The 20,259-nt window shown below is 37.8% G+C and overlaps 1 protein-coding gene across 1 annotated transcript; it reads right to left on the bottom strand.

Annotated features, from left to right (window-relative positions):
• Positions 1–6,199: 6,199 nt before the first annotated feature.
• Positions 6,200–7,183, bottom strand: LOC134377145 (olfactory receptor 10G6-like). Its single transcript, XM_063095761.1, has one exon. The coding sequence runs from the start codon at positions 7,136–7,138 to the stop codon at positions 6,200–6,202; it is 939 nt and encodes a 312-aa protein (XP_062951831.1). The 5' UTR covers positions 7,139–7,183.
• Positions 7,184–20,259: the final 13,076 nt, after the last annotated feature.

Genomic DNA, 20,259 nt, shown 5'->3' on the forward strand with positions numbered 1-20,259 from the left:
AGTAAATATAAATTTTCCCTATATTTATTAAACAACAAAGAAGGGAGATAAATGGTAAATATAAATACATTGATATAGATTTACAACATACACAAAACATAATAAATATTTAATGAACTAACATTATTTACTGTGAAAAAGGGAAAATTAGAATCCAAGGATTATATCAAGCCTAGAGATTAAAGATACTTTATAGATGTTAGATCTATATAGTATAGGTCCAGTTGGCTAACAATTATCTCTTTAAAGTGAATGAAAGAAAAGTCCAAAGGAGGATATGTAGTATTTACTTTATAGGGCAGGCAATAGTCTAGTTCAATCTCAATAAAATCTGGCATTTGTTGTTTAATTAGATAATCAAAACTCTGTTTAGTTTCAATTTCTTTATAACTGTATCTCATAACACTGTATCTGATTGAAACAAATATTCACAGAGTCAGCAGGACAGTTATTTATGATTGCTGAATAATTATTGTTTTATTTTCAATAAAGACTGCACAAAAGGGAATTTTAAAATATTTATTTTACACTTTCTCTTTTTTAAATTTCAGAAACAATGTTTAAAAATTTTAAAAAAGAGGGTGGCCGGATGGGGGGTAAAAAATAAAAAATAAATAAAACAATAAAAAAAAGAGAACCCACAGGCAAGTGATCATAAGAAACATGATAACTCAGCAAACATTTTGAATATGAGGAAAACATGTAAAACTCAATTACAGACTTCTGCATCTGTCCATGAATAATCAACTGCTACAGGAGAAGGCCTCCACATATAAAAGTCTAGAATACCAGACCAAGATCTATGAATTAACTTTTTTAGTCTTTGGTCAAAAGTCAGTACAGGATTATGATTGCTGAAAGAATGGAAATAAATGAGGTAATTCCTAAGATTGATTGAAATTAGAGGCAGTTTCCAGGTTGCAGCATCCCATAATACCTGGAGCATTAGTCAGAATTTTCAAAGTCATGAAACATATTAGGCCAAGAGTAAAAAACGCCCTATACCTGTCATAAAAATTCAAATTAATATTATATAGTTGAAATATATAATAACTGAAATGAAAAACATATTGAATAAGATTAACAGAAGTTTAGACTTGTGGAAGAAAAGATCAGTGGTCAGAAATTATCAAAATTGAAGAATATAGAAAAAAGCAGAGACTAAAGAGAAGCACAAAACTTTTATCACCTGAGGGACATTTTAAAGCAGTTTATTATGCATGTAATTGGAATACCAGGAAGAGCGGAGAGGGGATAGCAGAAATACTATCTGGAAAATAATGCCCACAACTTTTCGAAATTTTATAAAAACCATAAACCCACAGATAAGAGAAACTCAATAAACATCAAGTAACATAAACATAAATAAAACCACATCAAGGCATATTACCATTAAAATGCTGAAATTCGGTGATGAAGAAAATCTTAAAAGCAAACAAAATTTTTAAAAAACCACTCATTATGTCAAAGAAACAAAGATAATACTGATGTGTCTTAATCACAAAGCTTGAAAGCCAGAAGACAAGGGAACAATATCTTCAAAGCAACTAGAGAAAAAAATATTGCCAACCTAAAATTCCATATGCAGCTAAAAAACACATTATTAAAAGGAAGGTGAAATAAAAACTTTTTTAGAGTCTTTCTCTTAGACCACCAGATAAGAAATTCAACACTTACCTGTCAGTACTTAACAGAAAATGAAGGAAAAAAATCAGTAGAATATAGAAGATGGAACAGTACTATCAACTAATATGAGTAAATTGACAATTTCAGATAATTCCACCAACTCCTGTAACCTAATCGTTTTTACAAGAGCCTTCCCTACAGGAATATTAATAATTTTGAAATATGAAAAAATGGGTGGGATAGGCTGTTCTGATTCTGTCTTTTTTATGTTTATTCACGCTGACTTGTCTCCTACATTCACATTTTCTTCTTATTTTCTAGATTGTCCTTTAGGGTCAAGTATCACTAACTTGCTGTTGAATGTAATATTCAGATAAAATTACACCACGACTGTGTGAATCCTGATTTTCAAGAATTTGTAAATAAAAGACAAAACACACAGTCTGAGAAAAATATTTTCAGTTATATATCCAATAGAGAAATTGTATCCAGGATATATAAACTCTTACAACTCACTAACAGAAGGGCAATAACCCAACTAAACAATAGAAAAAGTGTTGAACAGACATGGCACCAGATGAGACAAATAAATGATGAAATAAGCACAAGAAAAGTAATGCAACACCATCAGTCATTAGGTAAATGCAAATCAAACCACGGTGAGGCACCACTTACATCAAGTAGGACGGCTATAGTAAAAAAGAAAAATGAAAATGGCAAGTGTTAGCAAAGATGTTGAGAAATGCACTGCTGGTAGGAAAGTAACATGGTGCAGACACTGTGCAAAACAGTCTGGCAGTTCCTCAAAAGGTAACAATAAGAGTTAATACAGGACATAGAAATTTCACTTCTAGACATATACCTAAGACAACAGAAAACACATGTTTACACAAAACTTTAATATAAATGTTTGTAGCAGCATTATACATAATAGCCAAAATGTAGAAATTATACAAATGAACATCAACTGGTGAATGTGTAAACAAAATGTGGTACAGGCACATTATGAAATAGTATGCAGCTGTAGGAAAGAATAATTTACTTATATGCTACAATGTGAATAAACCTCTAAGACATGCTAAGTAAATGAAATTAGACACGGAAAACCACACATTTTATGATTATGTGTAGATGAAAAGGATAAATGCAGAAAGTAGATTAGTGGGTGCCTGGAGTTATGGGGGAGAACAGGGACTGACTCGAAATAGGTGACAGAAAAGTTCCAAAATTAGATTGTGGAGAAAGTCGTGACAGGAAAGAATATATTAACCAAAGTGAGACACTCCAGTGAGGTTTGCACCTGAAATCTTGAACAATGGAATAGGCATATCTTGTTCTAAGACAAAAAAATACTGAATATGAGGGTACTTCAAAAAGTTCATAGAAAAATAGAATTAAAAGACAAAGAAATCTTTCCATGAACTGATTGAAGACCCCTAGTATAAAGAGGATGGTAACTATTTTTAAAAGAATTTCTAAATCAGTGTGTACTCAATAAAGATGAAGGAAATGTTTTTGTTTGTTTACTACTTGAAAAAACATTCTTTTTTTATGGAGAATTTTATTTTATTTATTTTTATTTTTATTTTTTGGTGTGGTTAACCATATACACTTCTTCTATTTTCCCTTTATTTTATTTTATTTTATTTTGTCAATATACAATGTGGTTGATTATTGTGGCTCATTACCGAAACCTCCCTCCCTCCTGTCTTTCCCCCTCCCTCCCAGCAACCTCATATCTGTTCACTTGTTGTAACAACTTCAAGGAATTGTAATTGTTGTATCTTCTTCCTCTCCCCCAGTTTGTGTATTTATTTATTTATTTTTAGCTCCCACAAATAAGTGGGAACATGTGTTATTTCTCTTTCTGTGCCTGACTCGTTTCACTTAATATAATTCTCTCTAGGTCCATCCATGTCATTGCAAATGGCAGTATTTCATTCTTTTTCATAGCTGAGTAGTATTCCATTGTGTAGATGTACCACATTTTCCGTATCCACTCATCTGATGATGGACATTTGGGCTGGTTCCAACTCTTGGGTATTGTAAAGAGTGCTGCAGTGAACATTGGGGAACAGGTATCCGTTTGACATGATGATTTCCATTCCTCTGGTTATATTCCCAGCAGTGGGATAGCTGGGTCGTATAATACAACAAAACATTCTGAAATTTACTTAAACAAACAAAAAAGTGAAAATAGCCAGAAATAATCTGAACATGAAAAGAGTAGGAAAATAGCCATACGAGGTATTTAAAGGGATTTTAAAGATTCAGGTATTTAAAAAGTTTGATACTAACAAACATATATTAATGAAATCTGGGTATATATTAAGATATGTATTTGATTTTTAAAATATGAAACCAAAGGTTAGAAAGAAGCCAAAACATACTTAATATTCAAACTATAAACCAGTAGTATGTTCTTAGCTTATATTTTTAAGAGTGGAGTAAGATTCACATAGACTGACCACGTTTTCTGTTCTCCTTTATTTTTTTCTCATTCTCAAAGTTAGAAAACCTCAAAACAAACTTGAAAACAAAATACTTTCAGAGTGTGAGGTGAAGTTGCATAAAAATATTACCCTATGTAGTTCTTTTCGGTGGAGAGTTCAATTTCTGGAGAGAGAAGAGTTCACATATTAGCTCTGCTGCCGTTTAACTGTGAATAGAGAATGAAGTAAAATTTGTTTCTTAGTGTTTTTATGTGGTAGTTTTCTTAACACAAAATAATGAAATGTATTTGTATTTCTCTCTGAAAACTAAAACAACTGATTAAGACAGTTTTTGCTATGTGACCCTTCATTTTTGTGTGTGATGTGTCACTGGCCCTGATGAGAAAGTGATCCTCATGTTTGCTTTAATCTGACTTCCAGGTAGGCTGTTTTTGGGGTCCTGGAGCCTTATTACCTGTGTTATGTCTCCTTATGTGCCAGGGAGTGTGTAGGTGCCTGTGGCACTGCAGTTCTGTATGTTTTCTAAAAAGAATTTTAACTGCCCTGGGCTGTTCTTCCTAAGAGAGTGAATCAAGCTTCTTTAGAACATCCTCCAAGGATTGACCTGAGGAGTTTACGTTGTTTCCATCACAGGAAAAATTCCATCTACTCCTCTCCTCTGACTGACCTTATAAGACCTTCCTACCACGATTATTTTACATTTTCTAGGAAGCCAGCTTTATAAATGCCAGGCCTAATGATCTTTCTATCTCCTTTTCCTAAACAGTATTTATTATACACTGAATCATAACAATCATTTCCTATTTGTTTTCTGGTAGTATATTTTATCTTTCTGCCTCATATATACATACATTTTCTTCCCATAAGATGATGAACTCATTTGGAAGAGAAAACAATGTCACAGTTTTGGAGTTATACTGAATGAATTTGTGTTGAGTGGAATGGAATTGCCTACTCATGCACATTTGATGTTTAACCTTGCATCTCTGTTGCTGTGACAGATGCAGGAAAAGTCACTGATGATTCACATTTCTTTTCAGAAAGTTCCAGTCCATAGAAATCAGTTCTTCTCTGTTATGCTGGCTTATTAACATTCCAAATCGAGTTTGGGGAATATAGTGGTTCTCTTGGGCTGTATTTGTCCACGTACTTTTGAAACACTAACAAAAGCATCTCCAGCACTCAGGGCCTCCTGAGAGTGAAAGACCCCCTCTTAGGTGCTGGCAACATTATTTCAAGAAAGGCCATTAGGATGGGCTTTGGGTCACTATTTACTCATCTACTTGCAAGAAGTTACATGCCGTGTCCCCCCTTCCCCACAATCATACCCAAAAGCTACCTAACCAATGCAGGAGTGTGGTAGCACATACACTTACCTATCATCTCAGATGATCTGCTTCATTAACATCCACAGAAGCACCAGGGAAACCTAACTGTTTGCAGAGGAAGGAAGCTTATGCTTGACACACCTACCTCAGTTTTACCAAAGTGGAGCCCTGCGCCAGCTGAGAAGACTACACTTGCTCATGCCATGGTGCAGTGCACATGAAGTAGCTCCCTCACTCTGATGTGAAACTGTGCCCTCAAGTTCAACTCCAAGGTCATCTCCTATGGTTTTGTCAAGGTAAAAGGCAGAAAGAAGGGAGTTTGGAAAAGCCACTTTCTTCCTTGAACTTCAGTTTCTACCCAGTTACAAGAGAATAATAGTAATACCTAACTCACATAATTGTTGTCAAAGTCAACATAGAATGTCAATTGTAACCTGAAATAGCTGTACACGTACCAATGCAGGGATTAGAAGCAATCACATACATGTAGACAGATGACACAGAGAAACAGGAATTTCATGTGGACATTTTACTTGTCTTGGATCTTAACTGCAGAGTGCCACCTTGCTGAGCTGTTTCGTTGATTTTTGTTGCTACTGAAAGAAGACAGATGGAAAGTCATTTTTGAGAGTAGGTTACAATGTGGAACGTTCCAGCTTCCCACCTCTCTACTTAGGATTCCTCTACTTTCTGCACGGAGCCCTTTCTCTTTCCATCTTAAATCTTCCCAATTACTTGGTGTCCCATGGTGACCGGCATTCTAGTGTCCCCTGCACATCGGTGGTGGTGCAATCAGTGAGGATGCACTTCCTTGTGGCCTCCCAGCCTCCGCAAGGCTGCCTTCATCTCTTTGTTGTGGAGTGTGTAGATGATGGGGTTAAGTAAGGGAGTGACGACCGTGTAGAAGACAGCTACCACCCCATCCAGGGGTTCCTCTGAACCAGGCCGCAGGTAGATGAAGGTGCAGGGCACATAGTAAACGATAACAATGGTGAGGTGGGCAGCACAGGTGGAAAAGGCGTTGTGGCGCCCATCCACCGACTGGATTCTCAGGATGGCAGCCACAATGTATCCGTAGGAAGTGAGGATGAGCACAAAGCAGGTGAGGGCCAGGAAGCCGATGTCCACAAAAGTGACCAGTTCATTGATGGTGGTGTCAGCACAGGCTAGCCGCAACATGGCAGGAATGTCACAGAAGAAGTAGTCGACTCGGTTTGGGCCACAGAAGGGCAGCCGGATAATGAAACTCGTTTGAAAAAGGGAGTGGAGGGTCCCTCCCAGCCAGGTGCCCAGAGCCAGGTAGTTACAGACTCTGTGGGTCATGATGGTAGCATAGTGTAAAGGCTTACAAATGGCCAGGAAACGGTCATAAGCCATGAGTGTGTAAAGGAAGCATTCAGTGCAGCCCAGGAAATGGAAAGAAAAGAGCTGCATTACGCAGCCCCCAAAGGAGATAACCCTACTATCTAAGAGAAAGCCAGCCAGCATCTTGGGGACAATAGCAGAGGAAATGGTCATGTCCAATAAGGAGAGGTGACATAGGAACCAGTACATGGGGCGGTGGAGTTGAATATCCACCAAGACAGTGAGGATGATGAGCCCATTGCCAGAGACAGTGAGGAGGTAGATGACAAGGAAAGCCAGGAAGAATGGCAGCCCCAGCTGTGGTGGGTGGTGCAGGCCCACCAGAATGAAGTGAGACACAGAACTCTGGTTTCTACTTTGCATCATCTTGCTGTTCACTTCTGCCAAAATAAGTAGCAGAACGGAAGGCTCAATACCGCTCTGATATGGATACCATAAAGTTAGTTTGCATCTTATTTATATTTTAGAAACATGAAGGTGAAATTCTATTTCCTAATGTAAGTGCGCCTAATAAAAAACTGGGAAAAGGACAGCTTCTTCAACAAATCGTGCTGGAAATACTGGATATCCACATGCAGAAGATTGGATTAAAGACCTAAACTTCAGACCCCAAACTATGAAACTACTACAAGAAAACATAGGGGTAACACTACATGAAATGGGAGTGGACAGTGCTTTTTCACACAAGAACACAAAGGCACAGCAACTTCAAGCAATAATACACAAATGGGACTATATCAGACTAACAAGCTTCTGCACAGCAGGGGACACTATCAAAAAAGGGAAGAGACAACCTACAGAATGGGAGAAAGTGTTTGCCCAATACATATTAGATAAGCGACTAATATCCAGAATGCATAAGGAATTCAAACAACTCAATAGCAAAAAAACAAACAACCCAATTAAAAAGTAAGCAAAGTACCTGAATAGACATTTCTCAAAACATGGCACAAAGGGACAATAAACACTTGGTACAATGCTCAAAATCACTAATCTTTAGGAATATGCAAATTAAAACCACAATGAGATCTGTCTTGACAACCCCAGCAGGTGCCGAGGTGAGCTGAACCCCATTTGCCACTGGGGGTGCAGACTCCAGCCTTGCAGGGACCCACCCATAGCCTCAGCAGGTGCCAAGGTGAGCGGAATCCCATGTGCGTTTGAGGGCCCAGACTCCAGCCCCAGAAAGCCCTGCTCGCTGGCAGAACAGGAGTCAAGCTGGTGTACCATAGCCACTGCCACAACTACTGTCAGCACAAGGACAGTTCATAACCACAGTAGCAGCCAGGGCCACTCTACAGGCAATCCATCACACACTTAACTACATTGATAAAAGAAGAGTCACAGTGGACTCTGAAAATAGAGGAGGAAATCTTCATCCTCATAGCAAACCCCAGAGTAACGGAAGAAGCAAGTGCTCTAGTGCTCAAGATGACCAAACATCAATAAAAAATACTAGAACTACAAACAAACAAGAAGATATGACACCACCAAAGGAGTAGAGCAATGCTCAAATACCAGACCCCATAGAACAGGAAACCCTTGAAATGTATGAAAAGGAATTCCAAGCAATGATGTTGAGAAAACTCAAAGAGATCAGAGAAGACTCAGTTACACAACACGATGAAAAAAGGAAAAATATCCAGAATATGAAGGAGGAAATTTACAAATGGAGTAAAAAAGAATGTAGCAGAATTCCTAGAAATGAAAGACTCACTCAGTGAAATAAAAAGCATAACAGAGAGCCTGAGTAGGAGGCTAGAGCAAGCAGAAGAAAGAATATCAGATCTTGAAGATGGTCTTTGTGAAATAATTCAGGCAGACAAAAAACATGATAAAAGAATGAAAAATAATGAAGAAAATCTAACAGACCTAGCAGACAACCTCAAATGCTCAAACATCTGAGTCACTGGTATTCCACAAGAGAAGGAGAAAGGAAAAGACATTGAAGACCTATTCAAGGAAATAATAACAGAAAATTTCCCAGGTATAGGGAGAGATACAGACGTTCACATCCAGGAAGCTCAAAGGTCCCTAAACAGATTCAATCCATAAAGATCCTCTCCAAAACACATTATAGTCAAATTTGCAAAGCTCAAAGACAAAGAGATCATTCTGAAAGTAGCCAGAGAAAAGCATCAAGTCACTTATAAGGGAACCCCCATCAGACTAACAGCAGACTTCTCAACTGAAACCCTACAGGCCAGAAGAGAGTGTAATGATATATTCAAAATACTAAAAGAAAAAAATTGCCAACCAGGAATTCTTTACCCAGCAAGGCTCTCCTTCAGAAATGAGGGAGAAATAGTGTATTTCCAGGACAAACAAAAGCATTTGACAAAATTCAACATTCCTTCATGATAAAGACTCTCAACAAATTAGGTACAGAAGGAAAGTATCTAACCACAATAAAAGCCATCTATGACAAGCCCGCCACCAATATCATTCTGAATGGGTAAAAACTGAAGGCTTTTCCCTTCAGAACAGGAACAAGATAAGTAGCATTTAAGTAGAATTTAACATAGTAGCAGAGGTACTAGCCAGAGCAATCAGGTAAGAGAAAGAAATACAGGGCATCCAGATTGGAAAAGATGAAGTCAGACTGTCCCTATTTGCAGATGACATGATACTCTATGTAGAAGAACCTAAAGACTCTATCAAAAAACTCCTAGAGCTGGTTAATAATTTCAGTAACATTGTAGGATACCAAATAAATGCCCCCAAATCAGTTTCACTTATATTCTCCAATAATGAACTAACAGAAAGAGAAAATAAGAAAATAAGTCCATTGACAACAGTCACAAAAAAATAAAATACCTAGGGATCAATTTAACCAAGGAGGTGAAAGATCTTTATAATGAGAGCTACAAACCAGTACTGAAAGAAATTAAAGGCACAAAAAGATGGGAAGTCATTCCATGTTCTCGGATGGGAAGAATTAACATGGTGAAAATGTCCATGCTACCCAAAGTGATCTATAGATTCAATGCAATCCCCATCAAAATACCAATGACATTCTTCACAGAAATGGAAAAATCAATCCTAATGTTCATGTGGAGCAACAAAAGATCCAGAATAGCTAAAGCAACCCTCAGCAAAAAAAATAAAGCCAGAGGCATTACACTACCTGACTTCAAATTATACTACAATCTATAGTAACCAAAACAGCATGGTACTGTCATAAAAATAGGCACTTGGACCAGGCGAGCAGAATAGAGAACCCAGAAATCAACCCTTAGGCTTACAGACATCTGATATTTGACAAAGGCAAAAGAAAACATACATTGGGGAAAGGATTGCCCTTTCAATGAGTGGTGCTGAGAAAATTGGATATCCATATGCAGAAGAATGAATCTAGACATGCAGCTCTCACCATATAAAAAAATCATATCAAAATGGATTAAATACCTAAGTATAAGACCTGAAACTGTAAAGCTACTAAGGGAAAATATATGGGAAACACTTCAGGAACTTGGTCTGGTCATAAATTTTATGAACAAGAGCCCAAAAGGAAAAGCAACAAAAGAAAAAACAAATAAATGGGAGTAAATCAAACTAAAAAGCTTCTTCATAGCAAAGGAAGTGATCAACAGAGAGAAATGACAACCACACAGTGGGAGAAAATTTTTTCAAAGTATACATCCAACAAAGGATTAATATCCAGAATATGTAAGGAACTGAAGCAATTACACAGTAAAAAAATAAATAACCCAATTGAAATATGGGCAAAGGAGCTGAATAGACATTTTTCTAAGGAAGACATGCAAATGGCCAACAGGTACATGAAAAAATGCTCAACATCACTAATTATCAGGTAAATGCGTATTAAAACCATATTGATATATCAACTCACCCCAGTTAGACTGGCTATAATCTAGAAGATGGAGAATAACAAATCCTGGCAAGGATGTAGAGAAAAGGGAATGCTCCTACACTGGTGGTGGGACTGTAAATTAGCACAACTACTATGGAAAACAGTATGGAAGTTTCTTGGACAACTACAGATAGATCTACCATACTATCAAGCAATCCCACTTTGGGGTATATACCCAGAAAAATGGAAATCATAATGTCAAAGCGATACCTGCACTCTCATGTTCATTGAAGCTCTATTTACAATACCCAAGAGATGGAACCAACCTAAATGTCCATCGACATATGACTCGATAAGGAAAATGTGGTATATATACACCATGGAATACTACTCTGACATAAAAAAAGAATGAAATTATGCCATTTGCTACAACATGGATGAGCTTGGGGAAACTTATGTTGAGTGAAATAAGCAACCCACAGAGGGAAAAATACCACATATCCTCAGTTGTACGTGGGACTTAAGAGAGAAAGGAGGAAGGAGAGAAAGACCACAGTGGTCTATTGGACTTGCAGAGGGAGAGAGCATACCTAGAGCTGCAGAATGGGGTCAGGGAAGGAGGAGGAAGATTGAGGTCAGGCATTGATTGGGTGGGGGACATGGGGAATCATCACAATTTGTTGTAATGGGCATCCACCAGTATTGATCTGATTTGGCCACCACATCACGGGCACAAGTGGTGACAGTCAGCTTTGTACCCCATGAATATTCATCACTAAGAAAAAAAAAGAAAAAAAACCCCAAATTGAACATATATACATGTAAGCACAATGAGATATCTTATGCCAGTTACAAAGTTTTTTTTATCAACAAGATAGAAAATGACAAATACTGGTGAGGGTGCAGAGAAAAAAGAACTCTCCTGATTGTTGGTGGTAATGTAAATTAATATAGCCATTGTGAGAAACAAATGTACGGAGGTTCCTCAGAGAACTGAAAACAGATCTACCTTACTATCCCGCTCTCACAATAGTGGGTATATATCCCAAGGAAATGAAATCAGTGTATCAAAAAGACACCTAAACTCCCATGTTCATTGTAACATTATTCACAATAGCAAGAGGCAGAATATATCTAAATGTCCATCAATGAATGAATAGAATAGCCATTCTCCCCAACTCATTTTATCAGGCCCGCATATCCCTGATACCAAAGCCAAATATACAACAACAATAACAACAACAAAAGACAATTTCAGGCCAATATTATTGATGAACATAGATGTAAAAATCCTCAACAAAATATTGGCAACTAGAATACAGCAACACACTGAAAATATTACACATCATGCTCAAGTAGCGTTCATCCCAGGGATGTAAAGTTGGATTAACATGCTCAAGTCAAGGAACATGACACACGACAACAACAAATCCAGGGACAATGAGAAACCAATCTCCAATATCATCCTTAATGGGGAAAAAAAGAAGGCTTTTCAGTTAAGAACAGCAACAAGACAAGGATGTCAACACTCACCACTCCTATTTAACATAGTATTGGAAGTACTAGCCAGAGCAATCAGGGAAGAGAAAGAAATAAAAAGCATACAGATTGGAGAAGACAAAGTCAAACTGTCTTTGTCTGCAGATGACATGATCTTACATATAGAAAAATCTATCGACTCTACCAAATAACTCTTAGGGCTGATTAACAATTTCAGTAATGTTGCAGGATACAAAATCAACAACCAAAAATCAGTAGCATTTTTATACTCCAGTAACAAACTAGCAGAAAATGAATCAAGAAAGCAAGCCTATTTACAATAGCTGCCAAAAAAACAAAACAAAGCAAAAAAGCCTAGGAATCAATTTAACCAAGGAGGTGAAAGATCTCTACAATGAGAATTACAAAACAATATTGAAAGAAATTAAAGAAGACAGAAAAAAGTGGGAAGACATACCATGCTCTTGAATGGGAAGAATTAATATCACGAAAATGTCCATTCTCCCCAAAGCAATCTACAGATACAATGCAATCCCCACCAAAACACCAATGACATTCTTCACAGAAATATAAAAAGCAATCCTAACATTCATATTAAAAACAAAAGACCCCCAAAAGCCATAGCAATTCCGAACATAAATAAATAAAGCTGGAGGCATAACACTATCTGACTTCAAATTATATTACAAATCTATTGTAACCAAAATAGCATGGTACTGGCATAAAAACAGACACTCAGATCAATGGAACAGAGTAGAAAACCCAGGAATCAACCCATACACTTACAAACAACTGATCTGTGCCAAAGGTAACAAGAGCATAAATTGGGCAAAAGACTGCCTCTTCAATAAATGGTGCTGGGAAAATTAGACTTCCATATGCAAAAGAATGAAATTGGACCATGTACCTCTCACCATATATCAAAATCCACTCAAAATGGATTGAAGACCTAAATATTAGACCCAAAACCTTAAAATTCCTTAAGGAGAACATAGGGGAAACACTCCAGGAAGTAGGACTGGGCAAAAACTTTATGAATAAGACCCCTAAAGCACAAGAAACAATAGGAAAAAATAAACAAATGGGATTATATCAAACTAAAAAGCTTCTGCAAAGCAAAGGAAACAATCAACAGAGTGGAAAGACCACCCCTGGAATGGGAGAAAATATTTGCAACCTATATGTCTGACAAGGGTTTAATGTCCAGAATATGCAAAGAACTCAAACAACTACAGAGTAAAAACATAATAATCCAATTAAAAATGGGCAAAGGAGATGAAAAGATATTTTTCAAAGGAAGTAGTACAAATGGCCAACAGGTACCTGAAAAAATGCTCAGCATCAGTAGTCATCAGAGAAATGCAGATCAAAACCATATTGAGATATCATCTCACCCCAGTTAGACTGGCCATTATTAAAAAGAGAATAACAAGTGCTGGTGAGGATGTGGGGAAAGGAGAACTCTTCTACACTGCTGGTGGAACTGTAAATTAGCACAGCCATTATGGAAAACAGTATGGAGGTTTCTCAAACAACTACAGGTAGAACTACCATAGGATCCATCAATCTCACTACTGTGTATATTCCAAAAGGAATGGAAATCATCATGCCAAAGGGATATCTGCACTCCCATGTTCATTGCAGCTCTATTTATAATAGGCACGTTTTGGAACCAACCCAAGTGTTCATTGATGGATGACTGGATAAGGAAAATGTGGTATCTGTACACAGTGGAATGCTACTCAGTCACAAAAAAGAATAAAATTCTACTATTTGCATCAACATGGATGAGTCTGGAGACAATTATGTTAGTGAAATAAGCCAGACAGTGAAAGAGAAATACTGCATTTTCTCTCTCATAACTGGGTGCAAAGGAAGGAAGGAAGAAAGAAAGAAAGAAGGAAAGAAAGAAAGACAAGACCATAATAATATATTGAATTTACAATAGGAGAGAACAAAACTAAGGATACTACAGTTGGGGCGGGAGGGGAGGGGGTTTGGGGAGTGATAGGTTGGGTTAAAGGGCATAAAGAAAAATCATGATTTGTAAAAATGAATGTGCTAATAATAAAAAAAACCTATGTTATATATACACAATGAAATACTATTCAGCTATATAAAGAAAAGATATCCTATCATTTGTAGCAACATGGATAGAACTGGAAACCATCTTGTTAAGTGAAGTAAGTCAAGCACAGAATAGAATAATGGTTTCCAGAGGCTGGGACGGGAGGGGTTGGGGGAAAGGGGTAGACTAATAAGTACAAAACCATGCTGTCTACCCTAAGTGAATCATTGTGTAGTATAAGCATGTATTAAAATAGCACACTGTACTCCAGGAAAATAAATATAAATAAAACTGGAAAAAAAAAAACCGAACTACCCCCATTACAGGTGTTGACAACTTAAGAAAAAAAGCCTGAATATTTAAAAACATACACCACGTGTATTGCACACAGAACCTTATATATTCAGAATCTCTCAAGTCATAATTGACAATATCTATTTTCAAAAATTGCGTATCAAAATTGTACAGGCTATGAAAAATTCTTCATGATCAGGATAGTGAAGTGGTACAATATCCTGCCACAGAGCATCTGATTGTCCTCTTTCCTCTCTACTTCTAGGTAAGTGCAGTCGATCCATCCATCCATCTGTTCATCTATTAAGTATATATTGTATTTTAACAGGATGGCCTATTAAGTCTTGTTGAATTGAAAAATCCTAACCCTTCCACTTACAGTCACTGGTGATCTTGGAAAAGGCATTTCACCCTTTTGCCTGTTTCAACAATTGTGAGGACAATAATAGTGCCTAATTTACAGGTGTGTTGTAAGAACTAAATAAATTAATTTACATAGTTCACAGTAGTACTCAATAAATATTAGCTATTATTTTCCATCAAATATATGTTATGGTCCTATATTGTTGAGCAAATTCAGTCTTTGTATACAAGGGTACTTCAAAAAGTTCATGTAAATATTCATATTATCTTTTAATTCTCTTATATGAGCCTCAGGTCTGACGTTAACCTGTGGTTTCCAGCAAGTTGTTCAATAAAAGATCACGTCCTTCCAAATTTGAAGCAGCCTTACAAAAGCCTCTCCTCCCAGGACTGCTGGTGAATGGCATCAGTCACAGTAAAGGGAGACATCAGGGAAGTGGCTGTGGGCTGCAGAGCTCTCGCAGACCCTGAGGGGCCATGGGAGTATTCTTTTCAGTGTTACCTTCCTTTTGCCAATATTTGCTCTAATTGTCTGTTTACAAACTGGAGGCAAATATCCAAATGGTGAGTCCACTGGGCTTCCAGGGGGACTCCTCAAAGTCAAGGGAAACAGGGTTGCAGCTATGTCTGCCACCTGGATCTTTCTATTCCCCTTCTACACCATGGATTGCTTGTGTATGCATCATTTTAACCTCTCAAACTTTAGTGCTACAGAGACTGTTTTTCTCTATTTGCTTGGGACTGAGTGATTTCTGGAACTTGGGATTTTCTGTGCTAAACCTAGGAGAGTCCCAGTAAACCAAAATGGTTGGTCACCTTAAATAAGGATTTAAATTGCACAGAAACTAAACAATGTCTCAAAATATACCTATAAATCTATTCTGAAACATATGAGACCATTTTTAGTGATGGACTACTTTAATGGTACCACATTGCCCAAAGGGAATGTCCAAACTTACTGGCACTGCCTACAGAAACAGAGAGCCTCAAAATCTGGTGTTGACCTACTTCTCTCCCTCCTCTCAGCACTCCATCCCACACATTGTCCTTTAAGAAAACATTTTTCCTGCTTCTTTGCACACTAGCCGCTTTAATCTGAAGTGGCCTTGCTCCTCTGAACTCTAAAACATCTCCAGTAATCTTTCCAGATCTCTTTCAGATGTTACTTCTCAGAAATCCCTTTCCTCCCCTGCCCCCAAATGCTCACTCGTTCTTCATAGCCTCCACAGCACATCATTCATGTTTCTATGGCAGGCTTCTTGTACACATGTTGCAGCTTTCCCTTTTGTGTGCCTGCTTTCCCCGATAGGCTGTGAGCTCCCACAGGAACTTTGTCTCATTTTCTTTTTCATCCCAAGTTTGTAGCATACCTTTCACAGAAATATTCTCAAATAGTATTAAACAAACGTATTTCCCTCTGTATCCATGTTCTCATTACCTAAACACTGAATCCAGGATGATATCAGTTAGATCTCCGAATCTGGCTCCTGAAATCACAAGAATTTCAGTACTGAGACCATCATTACTTACTAGCTATATTATTTCGGACAACTCTTAAAATTTCTAGTCTCGGTTGCCCTTTTTTAAAAAAAGGGGGTGTAAAAACAATATTGATTTTTGTTTGTTGATTTTGTATCGGGCAACATTACCTGTTTACAATAGTAGCCAAAAAGTAAAATTCCTAGGAATCAATTTAACCAAGTGTGGGGACCTGTGCAGGCCTGACTAGCTTGCGGGGTGCTAAAGAGGGCCTTGAAAGGGGTCTCTCTTGCATATCCTACAAGCAAGTAGGGAGATCTGAAACAATGGTGTCCTTACTAAGGGTCATGCACCGGTCAGGGTATGCGTGCTTCTTGCCTAGAAATACACCTTGAGATTAGATCTGGTATTTGCCATAAACGTCATGTTCCTCAGATGTTTATGAGCCATTGACGTGAGTGCAGGGAACAAGGAAATTCCAAGGCCATCTCTATTGTTTTTTTTTTTAAAAAAAAAGCTTGTTTGTTACATTCCTTCACGTAGACCTCAGCTAGAAGGATATAAATAAGATTGTGACCAGAATAAACTTGCTAGTGAGCAGCATCCCTGCTCTTAGCCCCCTCGATCCCCGCTTTTCTCTGTCTTTATTTCCCAGCGGTCTTCTACTTTCAGGTTACCTTTGTTCTCGTCGGAGCCGGCCTCTGACAACCAAGGAAGTGAAAGATTGCTACAATGAGAAACAAAACACTATTGAAGGTAATTAAAGAGAACACAAAAAGATGGAAAGACATACCATGCTCTTGGATGAGAAGAAGTGACATCATGAAAATGTCCATTCTACTCAAAGCAATCTACAGATTCAATGCAATCCCCATCAAAATGACATTCACAGAAATAGAAAAAGCAATCCTAACATTCATATGGAACAAAAAAAGACCCTGAATAGCCAAAGAAATCCCAAGCAAATAAATATATAAATAAATAAAGCTGGAGATATAACACTACCTGACTTCAAATTATATTAAAAAGCTATTGTAGGGCCGAGCCCGTGGCGCACTTGGTAGAATGCTGCGCTGGGAGCGCGGCAACGCTCCCGCCGCGGGTTCGGATCCTATATAGGACTGACCAGTGCACTCACTGGCTGAGTGCCGGTCACGAAAAAACGACAAAAAAAAAAAAAAAAAAAAAAAAAAAGCTATTGTAACCAAAACAGAATGGCACTGGCATAAAAACAGACACTTGGATCAATGGAACAGAACAGAAAACCTGTGAATCAACCCACATACTTACAGCCAACTAATCTTTGACAAAGGCAACAAGAACTACATTGGGAAAAAGACTGCCTGTCCAATAAATGGTGCTGGGAAAATTGAACATCCATATGCAGAAGAATGAAATCGAGCAAATCTCTTAAAATTCCTAGTCTCAGTTTTGCTTTTGTAAAAAAAGGAGTTAGGGAGGTGCGGATTCTCACCAAAATTGAAATACCAATCTCTTCTGCATCTATATGAATTCACTTTTAAAATTTAGTTCTCATACAAGAAAATTAATTTTTTCTAGTTCTAATTCTCTTCTGTACCATAATTTTTTCCCATTGCCTCCCTGTTCTATCTACATCTCTCATTTACTTTCATAATTTACTATTCATTCTACAGACAGATAATATTTTCCCCCAGGGAAGACTGAATAATATCTCTGGTTTACACACCACCAACAAAAACTGCTCCAGTTATGTGGTGTATGCATTTTAGTCAGTACCACATTATATTATCAATACATATTCATTTGTGTAATGAGAAAAGAAGCACTGTCACAAGAAGACTCAAGGAAAAGGACATTAGTACCCATATACTAGCTTCATCTGGCCCTTCCAGGCCATGTCTGAACTGAACTAGGCTTAAGGTTGACCTTGAAACTCATGTGGGTCAGAAAACTCCAAGAGGTGGTTCGGCCTTTGGTGAGCAGAGTTAAAGACTTCCCACCCCACGACCTATTAACTGTAAAGTGTGGTGCTATTAGGAGGACCCAGCTGCCTTCTCCAGCCTAAAATCTCTAACACACTTTCAATAAATACATATCTCAGAAGAGTTTCCATTACTACACCTCTACCTCCCTTTCTGAGAGTCTGCTGGTGACCACTACCTGGGTGTGGATCTGCTGTGTGGACATTGCTGGCTGCCTGCCTCAGCTGCTTCTTGCCCTTCACTGTTCCTTGTGGAGGCCCCTTTTTCAGCTCAACAGGTTTCTTGGTGTCCGTGTTTGACATGCCCCTTCTGACTTGTGTCACTGTGCTCTTTCTGTACACTTCCCAGCACACACCCTTCCCCTTTTCAACCTTTTCAAATTGTCAGCAATGGTGTTGGTGTCCCTAGGCTTTGGCCTCCAGAGTCCTACTTTCTGGCAAGCAGCTTCTTCTTTCCTAATCCCCATGGGGTAGCAGATATGGGGGGGGGGGTCAGGGGAGATGACAAGTACCTCAGGGACAACTGAGGTACTTGGAAATAAGTTGCAGTGGGCCTTGTTAGCCAAACCTGAACCATGGCTATTCTAGGAAGTTTACATAGTTGCTACTTAGAGTCCCTGTAACACAGGATCCTGCTAAGAGCATGCTCTTGATCAATAATCAGGGGGCCCTTTCCATTTCTCTGGGTTTCAGTTTTCTTGCCTATAAATTGGAGAAAATTTTGCCTTTCCACTAATTCCATAAATGTAAGGGGATGGAATTTGAATGAACTTTAAAGCCAAGGGTATTATACGAATGCCATATTTTAATTACTTTAGAAGTACCCTCTGATTTTAACTCAGATTGAAGAAATAAATTACTAGGACACTGCATTAGAATATGCTATGCTATTTCAGACAGAACTGTCCAGATCACCCAAATAAGAAAAGTTACATAAAATATGAAAAATATGGCAATTCCTTAAAAGTGAAACACTTAGGTTAGAGCTAGAAAGCCCTTTAGAGAAATAACCCAGAGCACAGCCCCATTTTACACTTGAAAAGAAAACTGAATTCTTCAAACAATGAGGACTTTTTCAAAAGTAAAAAGCCATACTGCTTAGTTAATGAATAAAATCTCATATGAAACTTTGCAAATAAACGATATAAATTCACCTGACTGTGATAATAGAGGAGCTTGTAGTTCTAACCTAAAGCTGGGCAAACTATAGATCAATAAATATTTGTTAAACATACCTTTTGTTTTCTGCTTAGTATGTTTTAAATATTTACATTGAGCCATTGTTGGTGTTACAATGTTTAAGTAACATATTGTGAAACACAACACTGCACTTGGTCTGTATTTTGAATGAGCTCGTCTCCACTTAGAGAATCATATAAAGTCAGCAACAATTCTTCCAGTTTGTACTTATTAGTACATTTCCCTATTGCAAGAACATAATTTCCCAGTTTTTCTGTACTTCCTCATGGTACTGAATTGAAATAAGATTTACAGTTTTGCTAATAAGATACTTCTACCCACAGAAAGGAAGAGAGAAAGGGCTGAAGACTTGAAACTCTGATCATCCCCTGTCAGGGAGAGCTCTCCTGTTCTGTGATATCCCTGATGGGAATATACACTTACATAGAATAATAGGAGGCAAAGGAATATTTGATTACAAACTTGGGCTTTGGTTCCAAGTTCCAATGTGGGTCTTTGGCCTTAGGAAGTTAGGAAAGACCTTTTAATCTATATTAGGAAGCCTAAGTGGTTGTTTTTCACCCTAGACATCCCTTTGATTCCCATTTGATTTTCTACATGAATAGGGACATGGAGAAGGGTAGGAAAACATTCCAAGGAGGTACTGTCATAAGAAGATAACTCATACTTTTGGAGTTGAAGGGGAAAAGACAGGAGATAAATAAAGTAAAACAGAAAAGGCCCAGCCTTATCCAATGGGGGCAGATCCAGTTTTCCTGCTCTGTCAGGCTGAGTAGGAGCAGTAAGGAAAAAGAGACCACCCGTCA

Source organism: Cynocephalus volans, chromosome 4 (genome assembly GCF_027409185.1).
Source record: "Cynocephalus volans isolate mCynVol1 chromosome 4, mCynVol1.pri, whole genome shotgun sequence".
Taxonomy (NCBI): domain Eukaryota; kingdom Metazoa; phylum Chordata; class Mammalia; order Dermoptera; family Cynocephalidae; genus Cynocephalus; species Cynocephalus volans.